The sequence below is a fragment of the Denticeps clupeoides genome, chromosome 20 (assembly GCF_900700375.1).
Source record: "Denticeps clupeoides chromosome 20, fDenClu1.1, whole genome shotgun sequence".
Classification (NCBI taxonomy): Eukaryota; Metazoa; Chordata; class Actinopteri; order Clupeiformes; family Denticipitidae; genus Denticeps; species Denticeps clupeoides.
The window spans coordinates 16,287,807-16,307,872 of record NC_041726.1 but is presented as its reverse complement, the minus strand read 5'-3'; the positions used below and the strand labels follow the sequence as shown (position 1 = coordinate 16,307,872).

Sequence of the window (20,066 nt, the reverse complement as noted above, 5' to 3'; positions counted from 1 at the left end):
TCTGAAAGTGCTGCTGGGATTCATTGTGGGATGTAACGTTCTTTTCCAAGTCGTACTCATCTTGTATATGTCTACTGAGCTTTTGAGCCCACAGGGCTATTTCCAGTTTGCTGTTAATGCTGTAGCCGTTTTGGCAATAGAGGCAAATATGATTTCCTGTGGCTGCTTGAGTGCCTTCTACTTCACCCAGATTGTACCACCCCGGCGCTCGTACTTCATCTGGATCAAGAGAAACATTAAAACCATCATTTACCTTGGCTTGTTGCTGTACTATTTCTACTTTCTGATTGAATGGATTGTGATTGGCCTGGTGTTTTATGATGTTTTTAGCCAGTCGCGAACTGACCACACCAACAGCACTTCTGGGGCTGGGCCGGTTCAGAACCTCTCTGGTAATGTGCTAGGCTTGTCCTCCTCCATCAACACCATGATTGGCTGCCGTATTTTTGTCATCTGGATGTCCCTCGGGGTGATGACCTTGTCCAGCTGCACTACGGTCCGCTACTTGCGCCGTCATATGAAGAACATGGAGTCAAGTAGCATTTCGTTTTCCTCTCCCCAGCTACAGAGTCAGATGAGGGTGACCATCATCGGAATCGTCCAGGGACTCCTCTACTTGCTTTGTGCGCTTTGGTTCTGTGTCGATGTCTGGCTTAGAGCGATTGAATTCATCATTTTCGATATAGACAGACACATTTCCTTGACCGTCTACTCTCTCTATTGTCTTGGCAGCAGTGTTAACTTGGGAGTTGGTCAGTCGCTCTTCAGACAGAGAGCTGCTGGTCTCCGTCAAAGAATCACAAAAGTCTTCATCATGGTTGCCTGTTACACGAAAGATGTCAAATGAGCATTTAAAGTTGTGTCATGTTAACTCATGTTTGATAAACCTGAACGGTGAAACACATTTTACAGTTTTAGACGGAAAAGACACCTACTCATCAACAATAATTTATTTGCATTTTTGGCAGATATGGATGTGATAATGTTGGTTAATCTTATAAGCAAAATATGACATGATAACAGTGTAAAAAATATTCTAACGATTTTAGTTTTTAAATAAAGTTGTAGGAAAAGGTTTGGTTTTTTTAAAAATGTGTCCAAAGTTTTGTAATTTCTGCAAACATCTGTCACGACTACAGACTTACGGGGGAAGGAAGCGCAGAGGTGTGGCATGTTGGGAAGGGTTTTTATTACAAATAAACAATAAACACAAATAAAGAATGGCGCGGTGGCCAAGAACGGGAAATAAAGGGAACAATTAAAACTAGCCCGCAGGCGTGTGGCGATTGCCAGACCTCAAAATACAAACATACACACGATTGTCAAGTGAAGTTCACGAAAATACCATCCCTTCTGAAGGGGCGGAAAATTAGGTGTCCGGATTGGCCACCGGTGATTAGCACAGCTGCAGTCAATCCTGACAACATCATTATGCCCTTCTAAAATAAAAATAAATGTATGTCTAGAGAGAACAGTGGAGAACAGTGATGGTCCAAGTATCGAACCCTGTGGCTTGTGTCTGAAGAGCAGTGCCAAAGGTATAGTTGTTTTTGGCAGCCTGTCTTAATTTTAGGATTATGTTCTTTTAGTGAAACTCATTTCATAATTGAAAAAGGTTATATTATTAATATATGGTATTGTTACCATATAGACTCAAGAATACACAACATCCATTCCAGACCTGGAGGACACTCTGATTTGTTCCATGATTTTCGACCACATATTCTGGTCTTTTTCCACTTTTTGGTCTTTTTTCCAAAGTTTGTCCAAAGATTGATTCGTCATTTTCTTCCAGCCATATCCTCACCCATCATCTATCCTGAAATCTAATTAATGCATATTGCGATTGTGTATTGCAATAGTGACGTCATCTGTGCAGCTGAATGGGAGATACAGGAAACAGAAACCACAATATAATAACACATGATTAAGCGAGATGAAATAATTATAATTTTTATATAGTAAACCATATTTAGTTTTGATTTTTCATCTGCTACTTGTCACATAATAATCCATTTTGCCTATCAATTAATCAATTATGCCTTCAGGGCAGAAATGAACAGACAGCTTGCATGTTATCTTGGAGAGGCATGTAAGAATGGACATCGCGGGAGCCTGCTTTTGCCTTGCATAACAGATGTCTGCAGGGGGAAGTGTGACATTCCTGTGTCGATGGTTGTGGGTGAAGATTCGACACCCCGGTTTTTACATGTCTTTTGTCCGACGTCAACGTGCGAAGTATCAGCCGTCAGGACCGCCCACCCTCTTTGTCTTCACCAAATGGGAGGCACCGGGGGCGTGACATCAGAAACAACAGGTTCTGATTGGCCAGTGACAACTTCCTGTAGGCCAGTGACAACTTCCTGTAGGCCAGTGACAACTTCCTGTAGGCCAGGGGTATAAAAGCCTGCGCACATGTGGAAAAGGGGCTCTGAGCTATCTTGCTCAGGGGGGTTTTCCCTCAGAAGCCGGAAGGCTTCTGGGACTTTTATCTTCCCTTCTCTTTCTCTTCTCCCTCTTTACTCTTTCTCATGTTTACTTTCTCTGTAACCTTGGTACCTTTTTACATTCAATATTCACATGTAACTACAATAATTATTTACCGGTGTTAATAAATTAGAAACTGTTCATTTTTAACCTCTGTTGTGCCATGCCTCTTTCTGCCAGGTAACATCAAATTGGAGTGGTTGAATACAGTGCTTTGTGTGGAGGGAGAAAGAGTTTTTTCTACACACTCTATTCTCTTCTCCAACACCACATGGTCTTCATGCGTTTTTTTTACAAATGGTGATCCCGACGTGATACCTTTGCTCGGATGTGGATCTGTGACCGTAAGTCTCTTTTATCTGAATTTTACTGCATAGGGAGGAATAGAATCTATGTGCTTTATTTAAAATAAAAAGGATCTACATATCCTAAAAAGCCCGGGACCGTAGAAACCGAGGCATTTCTAAATTCAGATCCACTCCGACAAGGTATAAAATGAACATAGACTAATTACTGTATCACTTACAATGTGGCATGTAGATATGGCTGGCACAATAGATGAACCCACAAACCAAACTGTAACCAGTAATAACCAGGATTTGTGACATTTTAGATTACTGGTATTACATTGAACATCATAAACCATGTCCCACGGTGAACAATTTGATAATAACTGATCAGGGATTGGAAATTGCACTGTTAAAATTCATTGTTTTTATTTTAAATTCATGTTCAGTATGATCAACATGTTTAGGATCAGAATTTAAATTTATGTGAAACTGTTTCTCTCTCTGAACACCTCAACAATGCCATAATTTCAAATAATAGCTTTTAGTGATAAAGGTGTAATTCTCTAATCACATGGCAACAAGCAGGATTTTATTTGTGTTTATTTTTCCGGCCACTGTTGTTGATTGAACTTCGTTAGCCGATGCAAATTCGCAGAGTTATGAATTCCCTAATAAAGGTGTAATTCTCCAATCACATGGCAACAAGCGGGATTTTATTTGTGTTTATTTTTCCGGCCACTGTTGTTGATTGAACTTCGTTAGCCGATGCAAATTCGCAGAGTTATGAATTCCCTAATAAAGGTGTAATTCTCCAATCACATGGCAACAAGCGGGACTTTTTTATTTATTTATTTGTATTTATTTTTCCGGCCACTGTTGTTGATTAGACTTGATAAGCCAGTGCAAATCTGCGGAGTTATGAATTCCCTGATATCATTTTAAGCCTCCCACTATATTTACATGTTTTTTTGCATTACAGTATCTGATCATTGTTGTCATTTGTTTTTCTGGTTTGGTTTTAATGTACGATGAACACTGTTTTTCTACATGCACAATCTGTATGCAAACCTCATCACACTCCAGACAAAGAACCCAACCAAGTGTGAAAAGCCCTGGATCAAGTTGAATATTCTATGTATGCTGCTGTGTTTGATCTATGTCAAGAAGGCAGGTTTCCCTACAAGGGTGACCTCAGACGCCTGAGGATCACAAAGGACACAGAACCACAACTATCGGCTACATTTGAATTCCCGACTGACCAGGAAGCAAGCAGATACACAATCATGACCCAATTGTGATCCCCATGGACCCTGAATACTCGAGTGCCCCAGGGGATCAACCGGCCGTCTGTAAGAATGGACATCGCGGGAGCCTGTTTTTGTCTTGCATAACAGATGTCTGCAGGGGGAAGTGTGACATTCCTGTGTCGATGGTTGTGGGTGAAGATTCGACACCCCGGTTTTTACATGTCTTTTGTCCGACGTCAACGTGCGAAGTATCAGCCGTCAGGACCGCCCACCCTCTTTGTCTTCACCAAATGGGAGGCACCGGGGGCGTGACATCAGAAACAACAGGTTCTGATTGGCCAGTGACAACTTCCTGTAGGCCAGTGACAACTTCCTGTAGGCCAGTGACAACTTCCTGTAGGCCAGGGGTATAAAAGCCTGCGCACATGTGGAAAAGGGGCTCTGAGCTATCTTGCTCAGGGGGGTTTTCCCTCAGAAGCCGGAAGGCTTCTGGGACTTTTATCTTCCCTTCTCTTTCTCTTCTCCCTCTTTACTCTTTCTTCTCATGTTTACTTTCTTTGTAACCTTGGTACCTTTTTACATTCAATATTCACATGTAACTACAATAATTATTTACCGGTGTTAATAAATTAGAAACTGTTCATTTTTAACCTCTGTTGTGCCATGCCTCTTTCTGCCAGGTAACATCAAATTGGAGTGGTTGAATACAGTGCTTTGTGTGGAGGGAGAAAGAGTTTTTTCTACACACTCTATTCTCTTCTCCAACACCACATGGTCTTCATGTGGTCTTTTTTACAGGCAGAACAAATTGAAGCAGTGTCATGTGGGAGGAGCCCACAGTGTAGAATGACAGCTCTGATAGACTCTACTTCCCCATTCTGGATACACTTCCTCCTCAGTTCTCCTCAGTTTCCTGATGTTGAATTTGTGTTTTTTTTGCTTGTCGATTTCTGATGTTTTGTGTTTTGAGGTTCTGCCAGTTATGTTAGCCATGTGTAGATCTGTACACATCTGTAGGTTTCATGGTTGTTTAAACCATTTATATGGCAGCAACTCTGTGATATGCTCATGCTCAGGACTCCTTTTTTCATTACAGTAAGCAGTGTTTTGATCTCCTGGAGATCAGTGGGTGCTGAGGAATGCAGACCAGGAATGCAGACCAGTTCTCGGTTGATTCCCTGTTCAGCACCTGCCGAGCACTAGAACGTCAACTGGCACCAGCACCATTGTAGTGGAAATGAAGTATAAGGATGATGGATTAAATGCAGAGGACACATTTCGTTGTGTGTGCTGTGCTGTAGTGCATCACAATGACAAAAGCAATCTTTTTCACTTAATTAGATGTGATTGCCTGGTACATCTGAGCTTCCATTCAGTACAGCCTTCATCATTCCTCATCATTCTTTCTCACCCGTCTAAAACCTCAACAATAAATTAGGGACGTTCAATTTGTTGGGATCATTTATCAAATCCGCCATGAATAGGCTTATGGAAGGCATCCTTTGTCATGTAGAATATAGTGGGGAAAAAAACCCTGATCCACAGCAAAGCCCAGCCGATTGCTACTCTCAGGTCACTCCCCTTTCATTTCCGACACAGTTTGTTTTGTGAGGGCTTCTTTCTGCTGACCTATTATGTATATAAATAGATCAAATAATTAGCAGATGACCTGGACAACTTGACAGCTCTGTACAGGTTGGACATTTACTTGTCTTGCATTACTTGTTGTTACAGTTTGATCCTTCTGGGTCAAGCTCAGTGAAGCAAGGATGGAATTACGGAGCATGCACTGAGCGGCAAGTTACATGGAGGAGAAGCTTGACTGTCAATCTCATTATCTGACCTCAGAAATTCAGTCAGACTCATAGATTAACATGTCATTTCAAAGTCCAGTTTTATTATACAGGTATAAGCATACATACATACAAACAGTCACAGAATCTTCTATCATTTTAATTAGAAAGATTTCTGGAAGCATTCTGTTTTTGATCCAGCATGGGCAAAACAAATGAATAAATAGTGCATAAAGTACAATTAATACCTTAAAAATGTCCATATTATTGTGAGCATTAGGAATCAGTACTTGGTGAGCACTCAGGTTTTGGCAGGTTTTCTTGATGTTTGCTGAACAGTAACCACCCCTCAGTTTCCTGGGAGGCATCTAGATATCCATTTGCTGTTGGAAAGGTTCGTTTATCAATTATGCTATCAGGGCAGAAATGAACGGACACCAATAAGGTTCAGCTTGCATGTTTTCTTGGAGATGCAAAGAAGATTTTTTTATACAATGCACTTTATATTTAATGTTGGATTTTCTTTTGTTCAATCCAAATAACAGAGGGGGAATTTATTTATTTTAAAATATTTTCCTGAATATTTCACTACCAGATCTAGTAAAAAAAATACAATTTCAATTAAAATCAAATTTTCACTTGACAAAATAGTTATTAGGATTTCTGTTATAGATTTTTTCCTAAATTTGTTACAGTGGTGAGGATTGTGCAAATTATCTATTAAAATACATAATAAATTCTTTAAACTGTTATTCGATTTAATAAAGATCATAACATGAAGTGATAATTTTATAATCACATAAAATAAACCAGTAAAAATATCTACTCATCACTGTTTTTGAAAGCAGTTCTTAATGGCTTGGCATAGTTCAATAATCCTCAGTCTGAACACCATCTGACCAACACCCAAATTAATGGCGGTGCCCAAAGAATACACCGAGAAGACGGTCAGCAGGATGTGGCTCTCAGGATCAGATATGACGGACAAACTTAACTCTAAGCAGATATTCATCATGCTCCACAAAGAGCAGAGGACGTAGAGGAGTGCTTGTGAAATGCCCGTCAATGTCACCCTCATCTGACTCTGCAGCTGCGGGGACAACAGAGAGCTGGCCCCCATGTTCTTTATGTGAAGACAGAGGTAGCGCACGGTGGCACAGCTTGATGCAGACATCACACCAAGAGTTAGACAAAGAAGCGCTACTCGAAATCCCAGCAGTATTACTAACCTAACCTTCTGATTAGACAAGCTTGGGGTCGTCCAGTTCCCAACCGTACTGTTGGTAGGTGGCATCCGATAACAAAGGATATCAGTATTGATTAAACTGACTATGACATCAAGTAGAAGGTACAGGCCATATGACAACAAAGACCAGTAAGTCAGCAAATTGATGTTTCTCTTCATCCACACAAAGAGGGGGATCCTTGAAGGCACGATCTGGATGAAGTAGTAGACATTCAGCAGAAGTGAGGAAATCAAGCTGGTGTCCTCTGCAAAAGCTATGATTATGCAAACTGAAATGCTCAGGTCACTCAAGGGGCTGAAAACGCCCAGGCAGACGTGAACGATGAAAAATATCTGGAGGAAGCTGCTGCACCACACCACTGATCCAAGCAGAGTCTTGAGAGGCTGTTTAAGTCCACCTCTGCCTTGGCCAGGGAAGAAGATGCAAAACAAGAAGAAAAGGTCAACAGAAAGGATGAAAATGGATAAAGTCAGGTTCACCGCCGTGTAGGAAGTTTTCTCCATGTCAATAATCCATGCGGTGGCCATCCTGGCATTTGTCGGCTCTGTTGTGGGGACTGAAAGGAGTCCAGTGACGAAAAGCTATGAAAGCGGCAGTAAAAACACTGTCCAGTGTACCAGAAAGCATTTCCATCCTGCCAAGAGAATGAGGAATGTCAACCACAACAGCACGTTTTGTGGAAATCAGCAGAAAATGACTTTGCACAACCTGTTAAAAAGCTGGAATGATCAAGCAGCCACCATTTGGTCCTGTGTCCTAATGACTTCTTATTGTAGCATGACATCTTGCGCCATCTTCAAAGTCATTAGATGAACCTAAGCATGACCCTCTGTACAAGCACACCACTGCACAAATCTTTTAGAAAAATGTTTAAAAAATGCTATAAACTAAGAACGCTAAGAAGAGTTAATAGGTGATTTTCATCAATTAACAAAATGCAAAATCAATATTGCATTCAAAATAGCATCAGTTCTTCTAGGAACACTTGAACACAGTTTTGTAGAAGCTCTGCTGGCCGGTCCAAACATCCCTGGATTCTGTGCCTGTAGGCTCCCTCAAATCCATCTGTAGAACTGTAGGGATCAGAGCTCTGAGGGGACTATAGAATACCACCTGATGGTATTAAATGGTGAACTGACGTGAAGTAAAGGTGATTGTTTTTGTCATCGTGATACTCTGCAGTCCAACACACTGTGGGGGGAGCAATGTGTTGAGACTTGACGTGGAGACACCTCACACCTGTCACCTGTCAGCGTAGCAGAGGTTCATCATACTAAATCATCTCAGAAAAGCCAATCTTGCACCTAAGACACAAGTGAGTGGGAGTAGAAGGGATATCATCAGCTGGTACACTTACGGCCATACCAGCCGAAGAACGCCCGATCTCGTCTGATCTTGGAATCTAAGAAGGGCCGGGCCTGGTTAGTACTTGGATTGGAGACTGCCTGGGAATACCAGGTGCTGTAAGCTTTATTTGAGGGTCAGTGGTGGCCCCGTAATAAGAAGGTTTAAGGAATCCGATCCGCCAAGGTGCCACTGAGGTGCCACCGTGCAAAGTACCTTCCCCACACGCTGCTCCCCGTGCGCCTTTCGTGGCTGTCCACTGCTCGTTGTGTGCACCGTGTGCAGTGTATCACAATGACAATCACTTTACTTTCACAGCTAAACAGACCTCCACAGCAGAGAACCAGACAGACCTGGCCTGTGGAAACAAAGCAGTGTCTACAAACACTTACACAAAACTAACACACCAAAGATTCAGGACCATAGAGAAGCATGAACCCTGCATAATGACATCACCCAGACACTTACAGAGTCCCTGGGGACTGGGAAATCTGCAGGACTCACCTTCACTTAAACAACAGTAATAATTGCTCTACACGGGGATCGGAATTATGGATTTTATATCGGAACATTTTTTTATTTGAATTGTGTATATATTATTGCTGATAATCCAACCACAATGACAAAAATGTTTTTATGACTTTCTGTATAAGTGAAGTAAAACAAGACAATCTGTTTTTAGCTATATTTAAAATATGCACCAGTCCAGGCGAGACTAGGCTGTCCACAGGATTTCCACAGCATCATGGCAGTGATGCAAACAGGACCACAGGCTGCTTTACATGTCACATTTTTACATAGATAGCCATGCATTGTGTTGTGGGTTGGGGGTTTGCGAGCAGAGCAGCTACAGAGAATCTCTACTGAGCAGGGAAGCTTGGCTGTGAAATTAAGGGTTTCCTTGTGAGGTCATCAATATTTTCTACTACAGATATGAAAAATGTATAGACACGTGTACACTGCCATCCCACAAATAAAAAAAGAGTATGAAGAAGGTAAAAAAAAATATGTCAAGAAAAAACTAAACAAGGGATTTAGAAATCAAAATTATACTGACGCAAAGACACTGAAACAGGACATGGCACATTACGATACATTTCTACAAATGAACACAGAAACACAATCAGGTAATCAGCTCGACATCAGACAAACACAAAAAGCACCCAAGAAACTCGAGTTTATGACAGATCAAAGTCTATGATGTCAAATCTTGTAACATGCCAACGTCCAAGGGATTTCATTTTTGCAGCTGAGGGTTTATATTATTGTCAACTCTTATATAATTATAACATAAAGCATTAAAAGAGTGTTTAATTCATATCATTGTATTAGAAAGATAATTTTGTCTTTTGTGCTTATAACAAACAACATATAACATAATCAATAGTGCAAAATATGCCCAGTATGTGTAACTTTTCACTACATAACTCCATAAATACATGATTATGAATTCTACAAAATGTCAATGCAGTAACTAGCAGGCAAGCACAATCAGCCCACTGTAACCTGTCAACATAGCTGACGATTACGTGACTTAACAAATCGAATAAATGCTCATAAGAAACAAATGAGGTGTTTTAATTAGATAAAAGACGGCAGTCAACAGGCCAACTGGAGGGCAGTGCAGATTTGACCATTTTTCTGGTCACAGTAACCTGAAGGAGAACAAGGATCAGGTTTTTATACTATTCCACAGTGGTGACACAAGACATTGGCAGAGCTCATTATTAGCTGCCAGTTTTCTCAGGGTGGGCAGGACCATTTCATCATTGTGAAAATCAAGTATTCACACACTTTAACTCTTTTTTTTCCTCACTTAAAGTCTTTTCTGCCAGGGAATGTAGTCACCCCATGCTCTCTGTCACTCAATTTATCCATTTAGCCACATATTTATTTTCCAAGTGCATTGAAAGAATCAACTGAAATGGATTTAGTACATGTATCCATGAAAATATTAATACTTACTCACATTAGCTTGCTTTTTAAAGCTCTTCTCCCAAAAGCAAGGAACAGATGGCAAGGGGCACAAAGACTCTTGAGTGATATCAGCAGACTTAAGAGGACCAACAGAGTGACTCATACAGATAATAGCCCTGTCCTGGGTGCTTGTGAGTCATCAGTCATGTCTCTGTAGTTATGTGCGTGTGTGCGTGTGTGTGTGTGCGTGTGTGTGTGTGTGTGTGTGTGTGTGTGTTGGAGCTGTCTGGAGCTAAATGACATATAGGAGCAAACACAAGTGTTCCCTCTTATTATTTTTCTTGCTGGCCAAAATAATTCAAGGAGAGCATTGCAACTCACTACTTCAACACAACTGCAAGCCTCACGGTGGTTTGTTCTACCTCAGTGCAAACGGTTAATAACGAATGGAAAAAAAACTATATAGTAACTTGTGTTTTTGTATTATAGACAGTATAAATGCTATAAATGCTGGAACAATCGAGTCCACACTGATGTCTCTCACTGCTGACTCTCGTGGGTCAGTGAATAGGAATCCGTATTTAATCTCTCTATTTTATATCCCTCTGTGCATCCAGTAAAAATTAACATAATAATAAAAAAGATATCATATCAGCAGACTGACCTCCTTGATTCCTGCATAATTCAAACCCACATTTACCCACAAAGAGACCATTTGTCATTCTCCCCATCAACACCTTCATTTTGATTCACTCTAGAACAGAAGCTGATATAATGATGGTAAATGGAAACATGTGGTTAAACTTGATTAGGTCTTCAGACAATGAGACAAACAAGGATGTGGCACCAAATTTATAGCTGGGATGTTACAATTGGCTGCTAACATTTGTAATAAACCCAATTCTTTTGCATTACATAAGTTAAAAAGAGGAGGTTCCCATATTTGCCATTCAATTGCTATTCTTGAGCAAAATGTTGCCACTCACAGGCACAGAATCCTGTTTCTCTGCTCAAGTTATTTTTTTTACTGAGAAAGCTAGCTAAAATGATAATGCGCCGTGTAGTAAAATCCTTCCACACCAACTAAAAGGATAAACATGGATACACCCCTGCTGTCAATGGATAAGGATTAAGAGTGCAGAGAAGATAGGTATGGCCACAGGAAGAGGTCGACGCTTGTCAACCATTTTTAATCACAGTTTTTAATAATGTGCTCCGCTGCTTCTCCTGGCTGGCTGCCTTTAAATAAAAATGGCAGCCTCTTCACCACACCCAGGTAGAAATCTGCACGCATGAATCCCTTTCCTGTTTCTTCGTGTTTGAACCTAAAAAAAAAAAACGAAGGGATGAATAATTTTTGATGAACCCCTCATCAGCAACTAAATATCCAATCATGACTGTTTATGTTGATCAAAATAGCTTTTGCATGTCAAACCTCTCCATTAGACCAGTGTATTCATTTTGGTTCTCTCTCCCTCTATGCACAGTGGTATTTTTGAACCAACCGAGTGACGCCCGTGGGGTGTGTGTGTGTGTGTGTGTGTGTGTGTGTTGGTGGGGGGGGGTATCTAAGGCCGTTGCTCTGCTCCGGCATCAGAAAATAAACCTTCAGCTTAAATGCCAGGACCAGCCAGCCTGCTCCGCCGTGATTGCCTGTGACTCATCCTCTAATTCACAGAAATGATCACCGCTGTTTCTAAGGTTACGGAACGGTGGGAATTTTCCCTTGGAGTGATTAAAATTGATTTTTTTTCTCCTGAAAATAATTATTTCTTGGTAAAATTTATCGAAAATTAAAAGGCAGAAATTTTCACTTTTCCCGAATATGGATTTTTACTAATCTTAACCAATTACTCTACCGTAGAGTAAATGCATATGGAGAAAAAAGCAAAAGCAACTGTTCTGTTCTGTTCTGCTTTGGTGTATTGGCATTGCTGGCATTTACATTTACATGACATGTAGTTACTCAGGGTAAAATATATACTATCCACATCTGCTAGCTTCTTAAAAATGGCCTCAAATACAGTAATTATGTTTACCCAATGGGATGACAAGGTAGAGGACCAGACCCACAGGGAGGACAAAGTGGAGAAGCAGACCCAAGGGGACAAAAAAGTAGAGGAGTAGACCCAAGGGGTGGACAAGGTAGAGGACCAGACCCAAGGGGAGGACAAGGTAGAGGACCAGACCCACAAGGAGGACAAAGTAGAGGACCAGACCCACAAGGAGGACAAAGTAGAGAAGCAGACCCAAGGGGAGGACAAAGTAGAGAAGCAGACCCAAGGGGAGGACAAAGTAGAGGAGCAGACCCAAGGAGAGGACAAGGTAGAGGAGAAGACTGGTGAAAAAGTGCAGCCCAAACTGTGGTGCTCCATGGTTGCCTCCATTATAAGTATTTTTTAAAAAGACAACTGGTAAGTTCTGCAATTTACATGGATTGTTTCTATTCTCACGTGACATGTCAATAGAGCCATACAGTTCTGCTCTTGATTACTGTACTTTTCTGTCATTCCAAAGGAGAATAGGAAAGCTCCCCAGTAATGACCTCAGTAATGACCTTAGCTTTCTATTGTGGAAATGGTTGTTGCCAATAATGAAATAAAATGAAAATTCAAACTAGAATTGTGGAGGACCAAGGGATGTTTCACAATATCAATAGTAACATATAACATAGTAATCACAATCACAACATAACATTATCAACATTAATAGTCGAATTAAAGCAGTCGTTAAATCAAGCTTCTTCTAACTGAGACAGTTGGTTAAAATATAGCCTATTCTTTACCGGGAGTATTTTAAAACAGTAATATACACCTTTGACACCTTTGGATTACTATGCATCCAAATTAATTAAAATTAATTTTAAAATTATTTTATTTGCAAGACCTCCATGGCCTTGCCCCGTCCTAGCTCTCTGAGCCTTATACACCCTCTTGCTCTCTCGAGTCAGCTGATCAGCTGAGTGTACCCACAACTAATCACAAATTTAGAGGAGATTGTGCTTTTTCTGTAACAGCTCCCAATTTTTGGTATGATCTGCCTCTAGAGATTGACATGCCTCTTCTCTGACAGTTTTTAAATCCAGCTCTATACAGTTTCTTTTGAAAGGAACAACGACAGTCGTCAATATCTCCAGGTAATATATTCAATGTCTAGTTCTACAGTAAGCTTACTGTAAGATATAAGTATACATATAGGTTACAGTACAGTATATTGTGACCTGAATTTGCATAAACTTTGTTTCAGACAGTTATGAAGTTGGAGAACAATCAGATCCCTCACAAATTAATCTACATAGATGAGGCAGGATTCAACCTGGCCAAAAGACAAGGGCGGAATATTATAGGAAAAAGGGCCACAGTCGAAGTGCCAGGACAGAGGGGGGCAAACATCACAATGTGTGCAGCAACTTCAAACACTGGATTGGTTCTTCAGAGATGTCAGGTTGGGCCCTTCCACACCAAGTGCTTTTTTGCCTTTTTGAATGTTCTTCACCAGCACCAGGTTCCAGAGCAGGATCAGGAAGGATAGAACATGAGGAGCTTTGTCATCAGCTGGGACAATGTGGTTTTCCATCTCTCTCTTGCAATCATATCATGGTTTGAAGTCCACCCAAGACTGGTCCGTCTCTTCCTTTCACCCTATTCACATTAATAAAGTGAAGTGATTGTCACTTGTGATACACAGCAGCACAGCACATGGTGCACACAATGAAATTTGTCCTATACATTTAACCCATCACCCTGAGTGAGCAGTGGGCACCCGTGACAGGCATGTTTTGCATGTAAATACCTGTAAATCTGAAACAAAGTCTATGTAGTTTTTATAATGCTAACAAATGCCAGTATTTTCAAACCTGGTGCTCCTTGTGAACTGAAAACAATGTTTGACAGAATGATTTCATTTTGTGTCAGATTTCCAGTGTTTTGGTAAAGTTAGTGTGTGCAGAGAACGGTGTATTGTTATTGAAATTAAGTGCTAGTATAAATTTAACAAAATGTGTTTTTGAGAAGAAAATTTGGGTTGGGTTAAGTATATAAAGTATGCATAAGCGCTTGTTAAGAATTGAAAAAAAAATTGAAAAAAATCCGAAGCAAAAGGCTTCAGTTGCAGTCCTGGACATTTTGGACAGTTTTGGGTTCTTTGAACTGTTCCTTTTCTAAGGTGAAATGATTGTGCAACATACACCAGGCATGCCTTTACACACACAGATTAACCTTAATGATGTTCAATTCTAAATCCATAGCCTTTAATATGGAGTTGACCCACCCAGCTTCCACCATTCTGGCTTTAGATTTAGTAATATGTTTATGGAAATCTTTGACCATTCTTCTTAAGTCAGCCTCTAATGTTGGCTCACAGTCTGATTCAAGCCAAAGGGTTAGGGTTAGGCTGAGGTTGAGGTCAGGGTTCTGTAGGTCAGTCAAGTTCCTCCACACCTAATTGGATCATCCAGGTCTTTATGAACCTGGCTTTGTGCACAGGTGCACAGTCACGTTGGAACAGGGGGTCATCTCTAAAATGTTCTCATAATGTTGGGGTCACCTAATCGTTCAAAATGGCAGAATATATTGCACCTTGGATTAAAGGGTTTTAAAAATGGAAGGAGAATGGGTGAGGGATGCAGCATGGTGCATCACAGCCTCACTGTTGCTTTTATTTAAAAAGTCATCATTTTTAAAATTTTCATGTTTTCTTCCCAACTGCTTACCTCATAATAGATGCATTTAATTAAGGAAGCATCATTGGAGAAATAGCTTCTACAAACTTACAGCATGTTAAACCATCTATAAAACATCTATAAACATATTTAAATGAATATTATCTTACCAAAGAGAAACTTCCAAGGGCATTATGTTAAAAAAAAGGTTTGATGAATTACAGATATGGAATTCCATTCAGGGACAGAGTGTGTCCTCCAGTATCTTCTCTGACAAAAGGTGGTGGGTGTATGGCAGTAAAAATGCTGTGAACTCTAGAAAAGCTCCATTGCCTTTCAACTGACTGTGGAGTTGGACCAGACTCAACCAGACTCAAGAGGGAGTTTTATGAAAGGGTGTGTGAGGAGTTGGTCAATAGATTTCTCTTGCGTGTTAATGACAGCATTTCATTCAACTGGGACAATTAAACACAATAAATTCTAAAAATATTTTATGACATTATTACATTGTTATAAAATCTACAGGTTGTTCTGATGTAAATGGAGTGATGTGAGCCCTGAAAAGTAACAGTATATTTGATATTAGTCACCCAGTGTCGGCCAAAGGAAAATAGATTTCAGTTTATTTGTGCTGGTCCTTTGAGCCCAGCATCTCATTTTATTTGTGTAATGGTAAAAAAAAGTGATTGGGTTATTGATTCAATTTCCTGTAATTTCACTGGGATTGGTTACCATTTCACAGTCTATGCTACAGCACCTCCTGGTGGCCACACCCTGGCAGAGAAGTTGTAGATGTTCTGTTCCAGTACACAGCTGGAAGAGAGTAACATGCAACATTTTATTCAATCCTACATGATAAATTAATCAATTTCCAGATTCGGCTCTTTATTTGTGGGGGCAGTGGTGGCCTAGCGGTTAAGGAAGCGGTCCCATAATCAGAAGGTTGCCGCACACACTGCTCCCCGGGCGCCTGTCATGGCTGCCCACTGCTCACGAAGGGGGATGTTTAAAAGCAGAGGACACATATCGTGGTGTGCACCATGTGCTGGACTACAGTGCTTCAGAATGACAATCATTTCACTCTCACAGTCTTCAACTGCTGCTAATAAGTTTAAATAGTTTTCAGAAAATTCTCTATGTTCTCTCACTTGATCCTCTTTGAACTTGTTTATGATCCACAAGCATTAAACATGAATATTTCTAGGCATGCATGCACACAAAAACTCATTAAAATAAGAAAAAAAAAAGTTTATTTACAAATATGAAAACTTTACTGTACAGACTTCATATATTCTCACACATACTTCAAAAAGATGACATGAAAGCAAAGCTCTTAAGCAATCGTTTAACTCCTGAATGCTCCTCTAGGGATTAGCAGTATAAATGCAAACATGTATAATTAGATGTTATCCAGTGACTTCACAGACCAAGCTAAAGGCAGGAAATAATGATCAAGTGGGGCCAGGATGTTTTCTGGATTGTGAAGTCAGAGCTCAGTAACTCTCTGTTAGTGATGCGTGTGTATTTCCTATAACTGGATCTGTTCAGACCATCGTGCTCATAGCACCAGTCACCATTTCCGTAATAAATGACACTGCAAGATGTGAACAGATTACAATTAATAAACAGACATTTTGCAATCTAACTGGGCCACACACTCACAATTAATCTGAGTCACTGCTGCTACTACTGGAGTCTGTGCTCATGGCCTCCACATCATCTTCATTCTCCTTGTTGTGTCCCGGGCCAAACTCGTTGGCATGGTGAGGAGGCAGCATCCCCATGGAAACGTCAGTGGACTGCCAGGGGTACTGAGGGGTTAACACATCTTCGAGAGAGAAAGAAAGATAAATTAGCACAAGCTTCCAATAAACACCCAGCAGAGTAAATTTACATTTACAGCATTTATCAGACGGCCTTATCCAGAGCGACTTACAATCAGGACCGTCCCCCTGGAGCAATTTAGGATTAAGTGTCTTGCTCAGGGACACAATGGAAGAAAGTGGGATTTGAACCTGGGTCTTCTGCTTCATGTGTGTTACCCACTAGGCTAAATCCAGACCTAAATCCTACTCGCCTAGTTATGCTACATACAGACATATATGCAAACTGAAACAGGCATGTTTAGGTGTAAAGCAGTAAATGTGACGTTATTATGACATCCTTCACATTAGTCTTGTCTTTCTCCATTTTGGACTTTGGGAAGTGGTGGTCTAACGGTTAAGGAAGCGGCCCCATAATCAGAAGTTTGCCTGTTTGAATCCCGATCTGCCAAGGTGCCACTGAGCAAAGCACCGTCACCACACACTCCTCCCTGGGCGCCTCGGTCATGGCTGCCCACTGCTCACTCAGGGTGATTGGTTAAATGCAGAGGACACATTTCATTGTGTGTACAGTGTGCTGTTCTGTGTATCAAAGTTTAGTTTGACTCTGAGGTCATCATATAGCACACACCAGGTAATCTCCCAGCAGCCAGTGCATCTCCTGGCAAGTGTCCGTTGATGCCATTGGTGGGTAGGCAGCTCATGTGACCCAAAATGCCACTCCTCATCTCCAGGTCTGTGGGGTACGGCCTGCGTGGGTCACCTGTGTGTAAAGTGAAAGAAATAAAAGGTACAATACTGCACACAAATAACAACGGCAAAGCAGGACATGACAGACAGGAAGTACCTGGTACCCAGTTGAGGGGCGCACACACAGCATTGCTGGCACTGATCCTGTGAGCATATTTAATAATCTCCTCTGAGGAAATACTTCCTAGAATGCAAGAAAAAGATACATATAAAACATTATACAAAACCACACACAACAGCCATCCAGTCAAACTACTTTAAGTACTTTCCCATTCCACAACCAATCAGTTCGAGGGTGGGGTGTATATAGTAATAACATGCATAATATTACAGAAGCATGTTTGATTTTGAACTTGGACTCACCCTTCCTGGCTTTTTCTATGGATTTCAACTTTTCTTTGGCCTGATACACTGCTGTGGCCTAAGTGAACAAGCCATGATAAATAATCAGGAGGAATAAAACTGCATTCCATGCTTCAGACAATTTAAAAATCAATAGAAGCAACATAAGACAGTATTCCTTACTAAGTATTAACAACTGAAAACACAATACAGAAACTGGAACATAGACTTTCCAAACAGAAAGAGCAAGGCAACTTTTCCCACCCCCATCCTACGCCACAGTGAATTTTCAAAATATGAAACTCATCATACATCTTTGCAGATCTTTCGATATTTCTCAAATATGTACAATATATTTTAACATTTGTAAATGGAGTTAAATGCATGCCACTGTATTTAGCAGAAAACAGCAACCATGTTTTCATTATTGGAAATGATGCTGGTGTTATGCTATATTATGAAAGTAGTGTACATTACTGACTGATTACTATGAATAGGACTGTGCTGCCATGTCGATACTGTGTTCTGAAGACTATATAGATATTTGTGTTCGCAATATTCTGAAGAAGAATGTTCCGGTTTCCTGATCTTCCTACTCACCAGGATGTGCTCCGCCTCCTTCAACTGTTTCTGCAGCTGCTGGATGTCACTGTCTCTCTTCTCCACCTCCTTCTCCAGGGCCTGCATCTCCTGCTGCACACGGCCCTGTTCCACCGCCTGACGCATAAGCGCCTGGAACTCGGCATCACGGTGGACCAGCAGCTCTAAGATCTAACCAAGAAAATCACACCATATCAACGCCACAAACAACTGACTTCTCAGTCCTGGGAAGCTAATCTTACCTGAGCTTCTTCACCTGTCTGGGGTAACTTCTGGCTCCTGGACAAAGCCAGCATCTCGATCAGTTCCCTGCAAGAATTTAAACAATTTGTCTACTCATTTTCATGATTCAGATTCATTATGGAGATTAAGTAAAAAAAAGATGTGCATTTGGCAAAACATCATTCCTGTGTCAGTTTAAACCTGATGTGAAGGTAAAGACAGATTTTGTATGGACATGAACACAAAGTTCCTCTGGGTTCATCTAGAGGAGAACCTCTCCTGAGTTCCCAACACCAAGAAAGCCCAGCAGCATCTCTACTTCCTGCGGAGGCTGAGGAAAGCCCATCTCCCACTACCTTTTAGATGGACAATTGAGAGCATTTTGACCAGCGGCGTCACTGTCTGTTTTGGAAACTGCACCATATCGGACCGCAAGACCCTGCAGCGGATAGTGAGGACAGCTGGGGAGATCACCGAGTGAGCTCTCTTCCTTCCATAACAGACATCAGGAAAGCCACCAGACTCAACACACCCCTCACATGCACTCTTAACCCTCCTACCATCTGAAAAAAAAGATACTGAAGCATTCGGGCCCTCACTGCCATACTGTGCAAAAGCTTCATCACACATGCCCCTGCAGCAGACACATGAACACTCAGTAACTTTCCAAAAACTGCCCTGATGTCTTTCCACTCTGGACTGACACACAGACTGAGGTGCCACTGAGTAAAGCACTGTCCCCACACACTGCTTCCCGGGCGCCTGTCATGGTGCCCACTGCTCACTCAGGGTGATGGGTTAAATGCAGAGGACAAATTTCACTGTGTGCACCGTGCGCTGTGCTGCTGTGTATTACATGTGACAATCACTTCACTTTCTTCTTCTTTCTAAAACGAACCTAAACTCAAGCTGCCAACACACTGCTTAACACCAAAAACGGCTAATTTTACACGCCACGTCACAATGCAGCGTTTCAGACCTCATTCTCTTTTGAGTGAAACTCCGTCGGATGCATGTTGCCCGTTTTAGTTTTATAATAAAAACGGAAGTCGTAATAAATCTATTATTCCAGGGCATTACACGCAGAGAATGAGCGCAGAGCGAAATATGTTTGAAAGTCAGCCATAAAACCGGCGCAGATTCTCCACTACACGCGTCACAGCGGAGAACCGCGCTCCACCAACCTGGAAAACACCTCGATGTCCTCCAGAGCCGATAAAAGGCGCTCTTTCGTCGACCTGTCGGACGCCGCCATCGCCTTTCTCTCCCGCAAATACTGCGCATGACAGAAAAGAGGAGAAACGTGTGTCGCCTGTTTTTATTGCGCCATCTGGCGTTTTGGAG

General features: G+C 41.3%; 1 protein-coding gene and 1 pseudogene across 1 annotated transcript; one reads left to right on the top strand and one right to left on the bottom strand.

The window, feature by feature from the left end:
* The first annotated feature begins 8,415 nt into the window (after positions 1–8,415).
* Positions 8,416–8,534, top strand: LOC114770858 (uncharacterized; annotated as a pseudogene).
* Positions 8,535–16,218: 7,684 nt separating this feature from the next.
* On the bottom strand, positions 16,219–19,998 carry med4 (mediator complex subunit 4). The gene is made up of 7 exons (XM_028963984.1): positions 19,907–19,998; positions 18,743–18,809; positions 18,501–18,671; positions 17,922–17,979; positions 17,656–17,742; positions 17,440–17,571; positions 16,219–16,813 (listed from the first exon to the last, which is right to left on the bottom strand). The coding sequence occupies exons 1-7, from the start codon at positions 19,975–19,977 to the stop codon at positions 16,650–16,652; spliced, it is 750 nt and encodes a 249-aa protein (XP_028819817.1). The 5' UTR covers positions 19,978–19,998; the 3' UTR covers positions 16,219–16,649.
* Positions 19,999–20,066: the final 68 nt, after the last annotated feature.